We start from the raw sequence: 16,178 nt of genomic DNA, 5'->3' as shown, positions 1-16,178 counted from the left end.
TAGAGATAAAAAAAAATGTTTAAAAGAACTGAGAGTCCTCAGTGGTTGATACCTTTTAATGGCTAACTGAAAAGATGGTAATAATAGCAAGCTTTCGACACTACGCAGGTCTCTTCTTCAGGCTCAGTATAACACAAAATCTGAAGAGTCACATACAGTACTGACCAAAAGTTTGGACACACCTTCTCATCTCTAGAACAACTATAAGGGTACGCTCACACGAGCGACAAATACGGACAAAAGCAATGCGAGAAATTCTCGCATTACACTCGGACCAATGTTATTCTATGAGTGCGAGCTGTTGGTCAGCTTTTCTCGCATCGAGATTCTGGATGCGAGAAAAGCGTCAGCATGCTGCGTTTTTCTGCTACCGCCGTATCTCTCACACCCATTCAAGTGAATGGATGCGAGAGATACATCGGACTGCACTCGGATGTTATCCCAGTGCAGTGCGATCTACGCACAGGCTGACAGTGGAGGAGATGGGAGGATTAACCCCTCCCTCTCCTCCGCAGCGCCTGCACTCAGCTTCACAGCTGTGACCCGATCGCAAGATCGGGTTACAGTCGCATGACACTCTGCTCACACTCGCAGCAGAGCCTGAGCCGGGGGACATTAGCATATCGCATCCGATGCTCTTGCATCGGATGCCATACGCTCGTGTGAGTCCAGCCTTAAGAGGAGACTTTGTGCAGGAGGCCTTAATGGTAAAATAGCTGCTAGGAAACCACTACTAAGGACAGGCAACAAGCAGAAGAGACTTTTTTGGGCTAAAGAACACAATGAATGGACATTAGACCAGTGGAAATCTGTGCTTTGGTCTGATGAGTCCAAATTTGAGTTCTTTGGATCCAACCACCGTGTCTTTGTAGAAAAGGTGAACGGATGGACTCTACATACCCGATTCCCACCATGAAGCATGGAGGAGGAGGTGTGATGGTGTGGGGGTGCTTTGCTGGTGACACTGTTGGGGATTTATTAAAAAATTGAAGGCATACTGAACCAGCATGGCTACCACAGCATCTTGCAGCGGCGTGCTATTCCATCCGGTTTGCATTTAGTTGGACCATCATTTATTTTTCAACAGGACAATGACCCCAAACACACCTCCAGGCTGTATAAGGGCTATTTGACTAAGAAGGAGAGTGATGGGGTGCTACGCCAGATGACCTGGTCTCCACAGTCACCAGACCTGAACCCAATCGAGATTGTTTGGGGTGAGCTGGATCGCAGAGTGAAGGCAAAAGGGCCAATAAGTGCTTAGCATCTCTGGGAACTCCTTCAAGACTGTTGGAAGACCATTTCCGGTGACTACCTCTTGAAGCTCATCAAGAGAATGCCAAGAGTGTGCAAAGTAGTAGTGAAAGCAAAAAGTGGCTACTTTGAAGAACCTAGAATATAAGACATATTTTCAGTTGTTTCACACTTTTTTAAGTATTTCATTCCACATGTTTTAATTCATAGTTTTTATGCCTTCAATGTGAATCTACAATTTTTAGAGTCATGAAAATAAAGAAAACTCTTTGAATGAGAAGGTGTGTCCAAACTTTTGGTCTGTACTGTATTTATACACAATATAACATAGAATGGAGCAGTAAATAAAACAAGTTAGATTACTGGATGCAGCCGTTCTGACACAATCAGAATTTTTAGCTTTAGCTATGTAGCAGAGCTGAGAGCGCTGTCCCCACCCACACCAGGCTCTCAATAAAGAGTGTAAATTGACTGTGAGGTGTCAATCAGAGGAGGGGGTGTGTCAGACTGCTGTGTACGTGGCCTTGTAGTCTGAGCAATGATAAGGATCCTGCTGCTCAAACAAACTTAGCAAATAAACCACAGATCGGACCTTGACAAGACAGGCATCCCTGAGTTCTATCTTTTAATCCTTGCAGCATGCTGTCTTCAGCTTACATAGCAAAAACCTGCTGCCACATTCCCTTTAAATGTGTTTTGACAAGCTGCAAACAGTGCTGTAATTCCAGGTAAAAATGTTGGCATCTCTGATGGAGGCTCCAGACAAAGTATCTAATGCAAGCACAAATAGAGCCTAATATAATACACAGGGCACTAAATGACTTTAAGAAAGTACCATAATTAATAGTGCAGAATGAGAATTGAGTTTTATCCACAATGTTTATCCATTTTATATTTTTTTCTATGATTAGTATGAGCAAGACGTATTGGACTGTTGCTTCCTACTTCTTGACCGTAGTGGACTCAAACCAGCAGCAAGGAGGGACCCTGTGATTTTGTCAAGGAAATTCTCAGCTTTGGTATGTTTTACACCAGATTTGAAATTTTGTAGAACCTTATTGTGTATTTAAAAAAAACGCACAGAACACTTTTATTTTATTATTTATTATATTTTACATGTATAATGGTTTAAGAATGGTACCTGTGAGGTTTTTGCACATGTGCCATGATGACCCTACTGGAGAGAGACGTTGGATCCACATGTAGTAGACATTCATGCATCACTGTAATCATTATGGACATGCCTTTCCAGAACTGATCGGCCGTATGCTTTCCTTAGGTTAATTCCAATGATGATAGTGGAGTCCTGACAGGAAATTGGTCAGGAAATTATTCAGCAGGATGTTCTCCCACTACGTGGACCGGAAGCAGTGCCATTCTGCAGAATTATTACAAAACTAAAAGGCCTGTTCTGTTTGGTCAGTGTTGGGTGTTCTCTGGAGTAATAACAACAAGTAAGTCAAAAACATGAAAGAAGTCATTTATTTATTTCATGTTAGTCCTAATGGAGTATGGACCACAAAGGTGCACAGTAGGGGACACTTCAGATTATTAGGAGACGACTTAAATTTGTCTTAGATATGGCTTTTTTAAAAGTAGCAGTTCTATCTGTAAAAGACATACATTGTTGAACTCATAAAACATTAGTTTAGGTAGGACCAAGGCCGGTTTCACACATCTGTGTTTTACAGAATGCGATGTGAGAACTGACCACTTCTCCTTACTCTAACCTAAAAGACTCATATATATATATATATATATATATATATAAAACTGTTGGGTAATGATTAGGAGACCTGGGACCAGTCAAAAAATCACAGTCTGTACTCAGACTATGAATAATGGACCAAATGGCAACTTGTTTCAACAAGAAGACAACCAGTTAATTTGAAACAATAGTACTTTACTCAACAGTTCATCTTCATCAACAATTTCATAGACCAGATAGAGACACATATGTTCCAGCGCATTTTATTGTACATATCAAGACACATTTTCAATTCCCACTGGGCTGTTTCCACTCTTGCTGGTCCTGTGAGTCCCAACACAAACCAGCTTAATGCTTTAACACAACTCGTAACAGTCACCTTCCCTTCCAGCGGCTCCACATCTCATCTCCTTGTAGAGTAGAAGTGAGATGTACTCTCACCATAGCCAGAGTAGAGCCTTGTGCTCCCAGACACTTCCATATCTTCATCTATTTTCCTCCTAGAGGAGTGAGTTAAGGGGTAACCACTAGTGCCAGATAGAATCTTGTGCCTTTGGACACTTGGAGAGAATCTGCCAGGGTAAGCCCACTTTGTTCACCTGCCAGTTAGTATTAACCCGTTATCTTAACAGTTAGGGGCCTGGCTAACAAAGTCCTGTCCTCTGGCTCCTATTGTCTGGGTCCGCTCTGTTCAAGGGTCGGTCTCTTACTTCAATTATATTCTCATTCTGTGTCTCCGTTAACACTCAACACACATGCTATATCCGTTCCAGTCTCCTTCCTCCGTTTGGAAAAATTCTCCCACTGGTGCAGTTTCAGTGGTTTAGGCTTTATTTCCCCGCTCAACCTGTACCCGTATATGAGTGAATACAGGCATAACACTGGGTCTCCTCTAACTCTTCTAGAATTAACCGTCTCTTTCCCTATCAATTAACGCCTCCCATTGTGGGCTAGTCCCAACAATTACCTATCTAGTACCCCACTGTCTGGTAACTACCTATACAAGTGCTATGCAATACATTAACATATATAAACTTACTGGACAGTATAACTTACATTACAATACATCACATTATAATCACAGTTACACTACACGACAATGCAATAACATGATTGGTGTTTTCAAGGGAAGGAACGCAGCAGCAGCCAGTCCACTTCCTTACAATTATTTCTGGGGCTTGGATAAAATTAACAGAATATGTCCATTTTATCTTTTATCTGTTTTTTTTTTTTTTTCTTTTTCCCTGAAATAGTTATGCGCTGCATAGGGATTCCAGCAAGAAGTGTTACTAACTTTTCATCAGCTCATGATACTGAGGAGAATCTTAAGATTGATTCTTACATGAATGAGAAAGGAGAAAAGATAGAGGACTACTGCAGTGATTCCGTTTGGTGAGAAAAGTGCTTCTAAAATGCTGACACACATCGCACCTGTATACTCTTTATACTCTTATATGTCTACATATCTTATGGTATCTATGACAGGTACATATGATAACATACAGTACTGCTGAAGCGTTTTAAAATGATCTTCTAATTGCTACATGATGTGCTTAAAGAAGCACTCCCATCAAAGTTTTAATCCTCTTATTATATTGCAGTCATCATATTATATAGCACTGTGTACTTACGATTGTTCATTTTGTCCTTCTACCCAGTTAATTCCTATTTATTTTCTAATATTTCTATGACATCACATGATTAAAAACTGGCTAGCTGAATCCTTCTATGCTCTTTGTAGAAACAGTCTTTTTTTGCCTGCCGGAGTCATGAGTGACAGCAATAGTCAATGGCAAGGGGCAGGAGGGAACAGGTGGGTCAGGAGTTGTTAGGAGGGAATGATTCATGCAGGGACAGGAGACTTCTTGTTTCTACATAGAGCAGAGAAAAGAGAAGAATTTACTGGGAATTTACTGGGTAAAAAAGCAAAATGAGCAATTGTAAGTATACAGTGCTATATAATATCATGATTGCCATAAAGGATTAAAACTTTGATGGGAATGTTTCTTTAAACCTTGAGCCCATAATGTGCATTCAGTGTAAAAAAAAAATGTGTAAACTGTAATCAGACAGGAATCACAACCTCCACCTACCAAGATTTAATGACCTATCCTAAAATGTAGCCATTAATATTAGAGCCCTGCAAAATCTCTTGAAATAGTTTTAGTTGGTTGGTTTTCTAATCATTAGGTATCAAATTGCTGGCAAAGTGTTTGATATGTCTATGAAATATACTGTACATATACAATTATAAAATTAAATATATAGGGATGGATCATCTTCCATTTTACACACATTTATTTATAATTACAGAATATATCTGAATTCATAGGCAATTTTTCTATTTTAGGAACTTCCATGTGTGGAATGATGTATGGATGAAACGGCCAGACCTTCCCAGTGGATATGATGGCTGGCAAGCAATTGATGCAACCCCACAGGAACCAAGTGAAGGTAATTTGTGTGGAGTAAGATGAAAGACTTCTGATTTGATTAGTAAAGTCTTGGACCAGAAGAGCAGTTTTTGTTCAACCACATGGGAAACAAAGGATTATATGAGAATATAAGAAATAATATGCAAGTGTAAGGAAAAATAATTCAACTTATGTGCACCCGATGTCTTTTTCAGTCAGGCATACCCGCTGAGTTTATGTATATGTATACACACACACACACACACACACACACACACACACACACACACACACACACACACACACACACACACACACACACACACACACACTATAGTCCACTTTAGGGCCAGAATACACCAGAACAATAGTTATATTGAAAAACTTGTAGTGTTGGCATACCATAATCAATCGAAATTTATTAAGATTTTGGCCTCCTGGGAAACTTTTAGGATATCCAACCAATATCTTGCCATCATGATGCCCTGATGTTGCGTCTCAGACCCTCCTTTTCTAAATTTCTTCTCTTCACATCAATTAGGTTTCGACACTTTCTATACCCCTCCCCCAAGACCCTACCTTTCCCATTATGACTTCCTCCTCTACAACATGCAGTGCTTTTTTATGCGACAGTATGTGCTGGTACGGCGTACTGGAAAATCCGAAGAGCGCTGAGGGAAAGCACCTCTGGCTCTGTCCACATGGCTAATTTGTAAACTATGCAAATTAGCCATGTGTGGAGCGGAGGCACAAATAGAGCAGCTATTGGAGCTGCAGGACCTGCGATGATGTCACGTACATGTGACTCTGGTGCGCAGGGCCATGGAGTTTTGCCCAGCGGGAAAGATGAAGGAGAAGATGGAGGAGTGCAGGGTATGTGAGAGAGGGTGCAGAGGGCGGCAGGCTGTGCAGGGGGAATAGAGTGAGATCAGGGACATGGAGAATTGAGAAACGAGGGGGATGGAGGATGGAAGGAGCAGGGGCAGTAGTGTAGCTAGCGGGCGGGCAGAGGGTGTGGCTGCCCCGGGCCCCGTGCTCAGAGGGGGCCCACCGAGAGCTGCGATACCATTAACTATATCAGTGTGCACAGCGCACTGATATAGTTAAAGGAAAGGGAACCTCTCACCTCCAATATGCGATGTGACATATTAGCAGACGCATATTTGCCCTAATAGCAACTCCCTACCCATCCCTGTGCTGTAAAATTGTGTAATATGAAAGTAATAAAAAAACATTTTATTACTTTCATATTTCCTATGTAGATTACAGAGCCGCTGGCCCTATGGGCGTCTGCATACATTCCATGGTATCACGCCCCTGTGGGCGTGATACCATGGAGTCACATGAGCGACGTCCCCGTCGCTCATTCTATCCTGCGTGCGTTTATACTTACCATTGCGGCAGGCTTCTCTTCCGGGTTCTCCTTGTTAGTTTCAGACGCGCACTGCGCAGTGCGCATCTGAAGCCGGTCAGTGAACACCCGGAAAAGAAGCCTGCCGCAATGGTAAGTATAAACGTGCGCAGGATAGAATGAGCGATGGGGACGTCGCTCTTGTGACTCCATGGTATCACACCCACAGGCGTGATACCATGGAAAGTATGCAGACGCCCATAGGGCAAGGCACCGCCCATGGGGCCAGCGACTCTGTAATCTACATAGGAAATAAGAAAGTAATAAAACATTTTTTATTACTTTCATATTACACAAATTTACAGCACAAGGATGGGTAGGGAGCTGCTATTAGGGCAAATATGCGTCTGCTAATATGTCAGATCGTATATTGGAGGTGACAGATTCCCTGGCAGTGTGAAGGTGTCATGATCTCTCTGCACTGCTGCTGATGACAGTGCACATGCCGGACACAGAGTCCCAGCGTGGTGATATCATCGCTCAGCGCTGGGACTCTGTTGTCTTGTGCGCGCGATGTTCTGCCTGCACTGCACCGCTCAAGACCTGATGGAGCAGGTGAGTATATGATTTTTTTTTTTTGTAAAATGCAGAACAGGGGACATGTATACCAAGGCTGGGGGCCCATATACCAGCATGGGGTCCAGGCTAGGAGCCCAGTGCCTCAACAGGTAAACCGTGCACAGGATCTCCCGACTGCATAACAGCAACCCTTCCCCGCTCCTCAATCTCTGCCGCCGGCTCACAGTCCACCCCCCCTCTCCTCAATCTCGACCGCTGGCGCCTGACACAGCACCCCCCCCCCCCCGCTCCTCACCTCAGTGATGCGTACCAGCAAATATTTTTTTTACAAAAAAAGCACTGACATGTGACCCTCTAATACTTCTAATCTGTTCTTTTTCTCTTCTTCCTTCTGTGTAATTGCTTTTTCTTTACAGAAAACAGACTCATTTCTTTCTTTTTTTTTTTTTTTTTTGGAAGTTATGTTCCAGATTGGAGCCAGTATTATGTTAACTTTGTTTCTTAGCTGGAGGAAATGTTATGCATCCATTATTCAGCTGTGCCTAGATGGCAGTTATCTTTTGTACATGTAACAGGTTTTTTTTTTCCCCTGATTCATCATATCACATTCCTAAAAATCATCTGCTGTAGTTGAATTTTTTTATTTTTTTTATTTTGATTGTTAGGCTGTTAAATGTCTTTCTATATAATAAAAAGAATATTGAAAAGAAAAAGAAAACAGTATGTATAAGCTTAGCTCCATTATGCTGCACCACCACAAGTGATTATCAACCCTTCTACACATCCAGACACATTTTCCAACCTCTGATATATCCACAATCAAAACAATGAAGTAACTGCCATACCGATCTAAAGCTGCATCTGTATCAAATTTTACCTGCAGTGAATAACAGTAAACCCTAAATAATCTCTGCCCGATTTCATTATCAGAATTACTGTGGTCCGCAGTGGTCCGACATCCACTGATCAACATATGATGCATAATGTGCTGTAACCATTCAATAAATATCATTTTGCCGCTTGGCTTCCACACTTTTTATCCTGTGACCTTCCCACTCTCATCATGGGGGATTTCAACATCCCTATGGACGACCCACTCTCCCCATCTGTCACTCATTTTTTTCTCTAACCTTATCCTTCAGCCTCTCACAGTTCACTAAAGCGGGCTTTACACGCTACGACATCGCTAGCAATTGCTAGCCATATCGAGCGTGTAAGCACCCGCCCCCGACGTGTGTGCGATATCGTGTGATCGCTGCCGCAGCAAACATTATCACTACGGCAGCGTCACACACACTTACCTGGTCGGTGGCGTCGCTGTGACTGCCGAACAATCCCTCCCTCAAGGGGGAGGGACGTTCGGCATCACCATGACGTCACCGCGACGTCACTAAGCGGCCGGCCAATCAAAGTGGAGGGGCGGAGATGAGCGGGACGTAACATCCCGCCCACCTCCTTCTTTCGGCATTGCGGCCAGCGGCAGGTAAGGAGACGTTCCTCGCTCCTGCGGTGTAACACACAGCGATGTGTGCTGCCACAGGAGCGACGGACAACATCGATAATTAACCATTACCGATTTTTGGTTTTAGGACGACCTCTCCATGGTGAACGATTTTCACCATTTTTGAGGTGGCTTAAGGTCGCTGGTAAGCGTTACACACTGCGATATCGTTAATGACGCCGGATGTGCGTCACTAACAACGTGACCCCGACGATAAAACATTAACGATATCGTAGCGTGTAAAGCCCCCTTTAGTCTCCTACACATGAGGATGGGAATACGCTGGACCTGGTCTTCTCCCGCCTCTGCACTCTTCATGACTTCACCAATTCCCCTCTCCCACTCTCTGACCACAACCTTCTCTCCTTTTCCATCACAAACTGTCTTCAAACCCGGGATGCCCCCACTTATCACCCATACAGAAATCTAAGCGCCACCAATACCCAGCTCCTAATGAACAATTTGCAGTCATCCTTGGCTCCCATCTCCTCCCTCTCCTGTGCAGACTCTGCAGTGTCATATTATAATAAGACTTTGCAGAGTGCCCTGGATGAAGCTGCACCAGCTACATGCAGAAAAAAAACACACAGGCAGCGGCAGCCCTGGCACACGCTTCAAACACGTTTCCTACAGCGCTGTTCTAGGTGTGCTGAGCGTCTGTGGAGAAAAACCCTTTCAGCTGAAGACTTCATCCACTATAAGTTCATGCTCAAAACCTATAACTCTGCTCTCCATCTGGCTAAACAAGTATACTTTACCACTCTCATCACTTCACTAGCTAACAATCCTAAACAACTCTTTGAAACCTTCCACTTCCTCCTGAGCCCTAAAGCACAGACCACGGTCACTAACCTAAGCTCTGATGATCTGGCCACTTTCTTCTTATAAAAGATCAACAGAGAACAATTGTAGAAAAAGGGTTTTCTATACCGCGTATAGAAAACCCTTTTTCTACAATTGTTCTCTGTTATCAAGTTACCTGGGGTTGCCGCTGCCTGGATCTATTTGTCTATGCGATTACAGTAGTTGTGACTGTCACAACTACAGTTGATGAGTATATTTGCTCCCCTGCCTATCGCCCTGTGCCTATAAGGGTAAGACCCTATTGCGCTTTATTTTCTCCACAGCTCCTCCTCTCATATAAAAGATCAACGACATCCGCAAAGAAATCTTTGAAAAATCCCCTCAGAGCCTGGATCTCCTTCTCTCCCTCACCTCAAGCTCACGATCAATATTCGAGCCTGTCACAGAAGAAGAAGTGGCGCGTCTCCATGCCTCTTCCCGCCCAACAACATGCACCAGTGACCCTCTTCCCTCACATCTCCTTCAGGCTCTCTCCCCAGCTGTCACTACCTATCTAACCAAAATGTTTAACCTCTCTCTTTCATCAGGTATCTTTCCTTCATCATTTAAACATGCTATAATAACCCCTCTACTTAAAAAAACCTTCCCTCAATCAGAACTGTACCGCTAACTACAGACCAGTCTCTAACCTTCCCTTTATCTCTAAGCTCCTTGAACGCTTGGTCCACTCTCGGCTAATCCACTATTTATCCGAAAACTCACTTCTTGATCCCTCTCAATCTGGTTTCCGCTCTTTACTCTCCACTGAAACGGCCCTCACCAAAGTCTCAAATGATCTATTAACAGTAAAATCTAAAGGCCACTATTCCCTATTGTTTCTCTTGGATCTCTCAGCTGCTTTTGACACTGTGGATCACCAACTTCTCCTCAACATGCTTCGCTCTATTGGCCTCAAGGACACTGCTCTCGCCTGGTTCTCCTCCTATCTCTCCAGCCGCTCCTTCACTGTTTCCTTTGCTGGCTCTTACTCCACTCCTCTCCCCCTCACCTTCGGGGTTCCTCAAGGCTCAGTCTTGGGCCCTCTCCTTTTCTCTCTATACACCGCCCCTATTGGACAAACCATCAGCAGATTCAGTCTCCAATACCATTTCTATGCTGATGACACCCAATTATATACATCATCTCCAATCTTCACCCCTGCTTTGTTACAAAATACCAGAGATTGTCTGTCTGCTGTCTCTCAAAGCATGTCCTCCCTCTATCTGAAATTGAATCTCTCCAAAACTGAGTTTCTTGTGTTTCCTCCCTCTACCAACCAACCTATACCTGACATCTCAATTACCTTCGATGAATTAATCATTATTCCCAAGCAGCATGCTCACTGTCTTGGGGTCATATTTGACTCAGAACTCTCCTTCATTCTCCATATACAATCACTCACTCACACATGTCACCTGCATCTCAAAAACATCTCCAGATTCCAACCATTTCTTACTTTTGAAACTGCAAAAACCCTTACTGTCACTCTTATTCTTTCCCGCCTGGATTACTGCAACTCTTTATTGATTGGTCTCCCTCAGACCAAACTCTCCCCTCTCCAATCTTATCTTGAATGCAGCAGCCAGGGTCATATTGCTGTCCAGCCGTTTCACCAATGCCTCCACCTTGTGCCAGTCACTACACTGGCTACCTATCAGCTACAAAATACAATACAAGAACAAAAAGGACCTAGCGTCATCTTCACAGGTGCTCAGGAAAAAATTTTTTTGTGGAGTTAAAGTAGCCCTGGCACACCGTTTATTTCCCAATTGTAATAACAAAGAAAATGAAAATCTCTTTTGTATTTTTATTGAAGAAGATGATACAGATGCAGAAAGTCCGCCTATGACAACGTTTCGGCCTTCATTTCGGCCTTCATCTGGTCGGACAGACTGACTGGACAAGTGATGATTCCCAGAAGGGCGAAGAAAAATTACAGTACTGGTGGGGATGGTAAGTAATGAGAACACGTCTATTTGTGGATAGATTTGTAAAATCCTAGGATAATCGCGGAGTCACCGGACGCACAAGGCACGCAAGCGGTCTTCACACACACTGATTTCCTTACCTGCCTCACCGCTGTATCCCCAAGCCCCATTGGCAACTAAACAAACCGGATTTCTGAGGCATAGAGCTCCTGTTCCCAGGCACCTGTGGACTCCAATCATTCACTCTTTCTGCCTTATGCATATAAACTAAGTCTTAGACATAGTACCCCGGATCTCATGCTATATGTAACTTGTGGCACCACTACCCTTCTTCTCTACTATGTAGAAATGAACTAAGAACTAAAACCAAGTTCTTTGATACTTATATTTCCTTGGATAGCCATCTGCCACACAGCAGCCCTGTCTAAAGATTGTGTATACATCCGGCCACACATATTGGTCAGACGCTCGCATAGAGCGAAGTATTACTTCTGTATCACAGAATAGGTCTATAAGTATAATCTGAAATATTGACGGGACTCCGCGATTATCCTAGGATTTTACAAATCTATCCACAAATAGACGATTCACGTGTTCTCATTACTTACCATCCCCACCAGTACTGTAATTTTTCTTCGCCCTTCTGGGAATCATCACTTGTCCAGTCAGTCTGTCCGACCAGATGAAGGCCGAAATGAAGGCCGAAACGTTGTCATAGGCGGACTTTCTGCATCTGTATCATCTTCTTCAATAAAAATACAAAAGAGATTTTCATTTTCTTCGTTATTACAATTGGGAAATAAACGGTGTGCCAGGGCTACTTTAACTCCACAAAATACAATACAAACTCATATCCCTCACCCACAAAGCTCTCCACAGCTCTGCACCACCATATATCTCATCCCTCATCTCTGTCTATCATCCTACCCGTCCCCATCGTTCTGCAAATGATCTTAGACTAACATCCTCCATAATACGAACCTCACACCTCCGTATCCAAGACTTTTCTCGTGCCGCGCCAGTTTTCTGGAATGCACTACCCAAAAGAATGTGACTAATATCCAGCCCCCAAGTTTTTAAGCGTACCTTAAAAACACATCTCTTCAGACAAGCTTATCATAACAACTTACTAACCTAACTCTCCCCCGTCCCACCGTCTAAATGCTACTCATAACCTTCTCTCTCCTATTTCTGTCCTCACATCCTACATACAACCAAAAGCACGTAAGGGCACCCAAAAGGTTACTGTCTAAAGACCAGATCATTCATATTTATATGTAACCAATAAACTAGCATAACGATGGCTGGCCAGATCTACAAGTGTGCTTCACCTTTTGTGCCCCCCATTTTCCCATAGATTGTAAGCTTTCGAGCAGGGCCCTCATTCCTACTGTAGCTGTTGAATTATGTACTATTTTGTTTTGTTTTTGTCTATACAACCCCCCCACCGGATTGTAAAGTGCTTCGGAATATGTTGGCACTATATAAATAAACTTTATTATTATTATTATAAATGTGATAAGAATAATCCTTTAAGTTTACACTCACACAAATCCATAGTGATGCTGAAGAGAGTTGCACCACCAAAAAATGCTGAAAAAATATGGCAAATTTCTCCCGCTAATGTTTTTTTTATGAAGAACGCAAGGCTATTTGCACCAATGCTCACTTTCCTCTATATTATTTAGGGATTTTCCAGTGTGGTCCGTGTTCTCTGACTGCTATAAAAAAGGGAGTGGTGTATCTGCCATATGATGCCAAGTTTGTGTTTGCTGAAGTAAATGCTGACAAGATAGAATGGATGGTGAAAGATATGAATGGAGATGAGCAGCTCACCGTGTTAAAAGAGGAGAAAAAAAGCATTGGCAAATTCATCAGTACTAAGGCTGTCAATAAGAACCTGAGAGAAGATATTACATTGCAGTACAAGCACAAGGAGGGTAAGTAGCTATGTGGGACTTGTGTGCGCTATATATCCTCATACAACAAGAAAAATTACCGTATATATGTGTTGTAATTAATATCTTGTGTGCATATTCAGGACTGAGTCCTCAAGACTAAAGAACTTAGTGTAGTTAGCAAAAAGAAAGAAAATAAATGTACTCAGTGATGTTATGATTGCTGCTCAGCAATTAAAGGGGTTGTCCAGTACTGTTATATTGGAACAGCACAGCGTCTTCAACTGCATATTGGTTGTAGCTAGGTACTTCACATCTGCCCCTATTCAAATTAATATGGGTGGATCTGCAGTACCCTGGTGCGCCACCATACATATGACGGAGCTGTGCTGTTCTGCTCCACAACTGATCGCAGGTGCGATGTCGGTGGGGTCAAATCGAAAGTGACGCACTTCCAGCGTCGCTCTCGACATCGTAGTATGTAAATCGTTTTAACTACGATTACCGAGCGCAAAAGATATCGTATGATCGGTGTAGTGTCGGTCATTTTCATTATTTTGGCTGCAGCGACAGTATGATGTTGTTCCTCGTTCCTGCGGCAGCACAGATCGCTGTGTATGAAGTCGCAGGTGCGAGGAACATCTCCTACCTGCGTCCTGTCTGCAATGCGGAAGGAAAGAGGTGAGCGGGATGTTTACGTCCCGCTCATCTCCGCCCCTCCGTTTCTATTGGCCGCCTGCCATGTGACGTCGCTGTGACGCCACACGACCCGCCCCCTTAGGAAGGAGGCGGGTCGCCGGCCAGAGCGTCGTCGCAGGGCAGGTAAATGCATGTGAAGCTGCCGTAGCGATAATGTCGATAATTATCGCTACGGCAGCTATCACAAGATATTGCAGCTGCGACGGGGGCGGGGACTATCGTGCTTGGCATTGCAGCATTGGCTTGCGATGTCGTAGTGTGCAAAGGGCCCCTTAGGATAGGTAATCAATATGAGAATTCTAGACAAACCCCTTTAAAAGAGCATGTTGCTTGTGTTTAATAGTGATGGGTAAATAGTAACTATTCGTGTTCAGATAATGGTTACCGAATACGGAGTACTATTCCAGTATTCATCATTACAAGAATAATGCTCGGGTTCCCCGTTAACTTGCATTAGGTTCGTTAATATTACTTTGGGATTCGTTACGAATAATCCAAACACGAATAGTTACTATTCTCCCATCAATAGTGTTTAACTATACAGCCAATCACTTGAAAAAAATATATATCTTTGTTTTTAACATGGCAGTCTGTGCATGATGTATTCATTTACATTCTTTGTGAGTTTTCCCAGAGTATGTGCAGAATGTAAACCATATTTGTGATGTAAGCAAAGCTTAGTGATGCAGTGACTGTATTAGTATAACTCACATCCTTCCCGGATTCAATGGCACTGTCCCAATTTGAGAGGTCAGTACTGCTGTCTGCCACCGCACGTCAGGGCTTTGTCTCGACTTCTCCACTTCCATCTTCATTATTCCATAGCTCTTCCTCCTCTGGGGGAGGGGTGGAAGGGGACTTCATTTCTCCGCTTTGCACCAACTGACGTTAATTGAATAAACAATTATATTTTCTATTAATAATTTAGGCTGCTCGGAAATCAAATCCACAACTTCTATCTTTGCAGGCAGCTGCTAAAGCTATGAACCACAACCTCCACTGGCAATCATCGGTGGATTTTTATCATTGAAGCTGCATTTCAGGCTCTGAACTCACAGACAGATTATACTGGTACAAAGAGATGCATCTGTACATTCCAGTGCATTTCTATGTACCTGTATTCTGGAGGTGAAAAAGGGAGATTTATTTGTTCTTATATGGAGTAACTACTTAAAAATTGTTTGAAAAACAATTACAAAAATCTCATCTCCCTGGAAATCGAACCTTCAACCTATATCATTGCAGGCAGCAGCAATAGCTTTGAGCCACAGCCTGTACTTATAGGTATAGGAGGTTTTCTATATGTGAAACTGAGTGCAGACTGTAAATTCACAGAATATACATATACCTAGAGCTATATCTGTACATGGCACCTTTGTACCTATATTCTAGATGGAAAATAAAAGATTTTTTCCAGATAAGATTACTAAAACCAATGGAGAACAATTACATAAATGTTATTTTTGGAGTTTAAAAAAAAAATGTATAAATAAATAAACATCACAAGCAAATAAGATATATTCGTTCTCACTGTAATTGTAACGACACGCACAACATAGTGATCAGATTATTTACAGTAATCTGTTAATGTTGTAAAAAAAGGCAATTGATTTTTTTACTATAAAGCAATAAAAATGTAATAAAGATGTAATGCTAAGACAGTGTTCACATGAAGTGTAAATGTTTTTCCACTGATTTTTTCAGCATGTTTTCTTCAGCTGTCCGCACCACTCAGTAACAATCTTTTCTGATTATTGTGTTTTGCTGTACTTATTTTATGCGTTTCCCCCTTCTTTGATTCATTTTTGGTGCAGATGTGAAGCTGTGTTTTTAGTGCTTTTTTAATAGTACAGAAAACCTTTGATTCAGTTTAAAAATGCAACTTTTTTTTCATATTTTTTTCAAGCGAACACATAGAAGCCTACAAAGATAAAAAGCACCAAAGCAGCAGAGTTCAGCAGAGTTTTTAGATGCTCAGTTTTAATGAAACCACATCCACTTTA

At 42.6% G+C, this 16,178-nt stretch overlaps 1 protein-coding gene across 1 annotated transcript in view; it reads left to right on the top strand.

Annotated features, from left to right (window-relative positions):
- The window catches only part of TGM4 (transglutaminase 4), a 67,243-nt gene that overhangs the window by 40,792 nt on the left and 10,273 nt on the right, over nucleotides 1–16,178 (top strand). Inside the window, exons 6-10 of the mRNA XM_075315170.1 lie at nucleotides 2,166–2,273; nucleotides 2,534–2,708; nucleotides 4,216–4,354; nucleotides 5,313–5,416; nucleotides 13,267–13,518. Of these exons, the coding sequence (XP_075171285.1) occupies nucleotides 2,166–2,273; nucleotides 2,534–2,708; nucleotides 4,216–4,354; nucleotides 5,313–5,416; nucleotides 13,267–13,518 (778 nt within the window). The remainder of the gene's footprint in view (nucleotides 1–2,165; nucleotides 2,274–2,533; nucleotides 2,709–4,215; nucleotides 4,355–5,312; nucleotides 5,417–13,266; nucleotides 13,519–16,178) is intronic.

This window comes from Anomaloglossus baeobatrachus, chromosome 6 (assembly GCF_048569485.1).
Source record: "Anomaloglossus baeobatrachus isolate aAnoBae1 chromosome 6, aAnoBae1.hap1, whole genome shotgun sequence".
Lineage (NCBI taxonomy): Eukaryota > Metazoa > Chordata > Amphibia > Anura > Aromobatidae > Anomaloglossus > Anomaloglossus baeobatrachus.
This window is presented reverse-complemented; position numbering and strand designations above follow the sequence as displayed.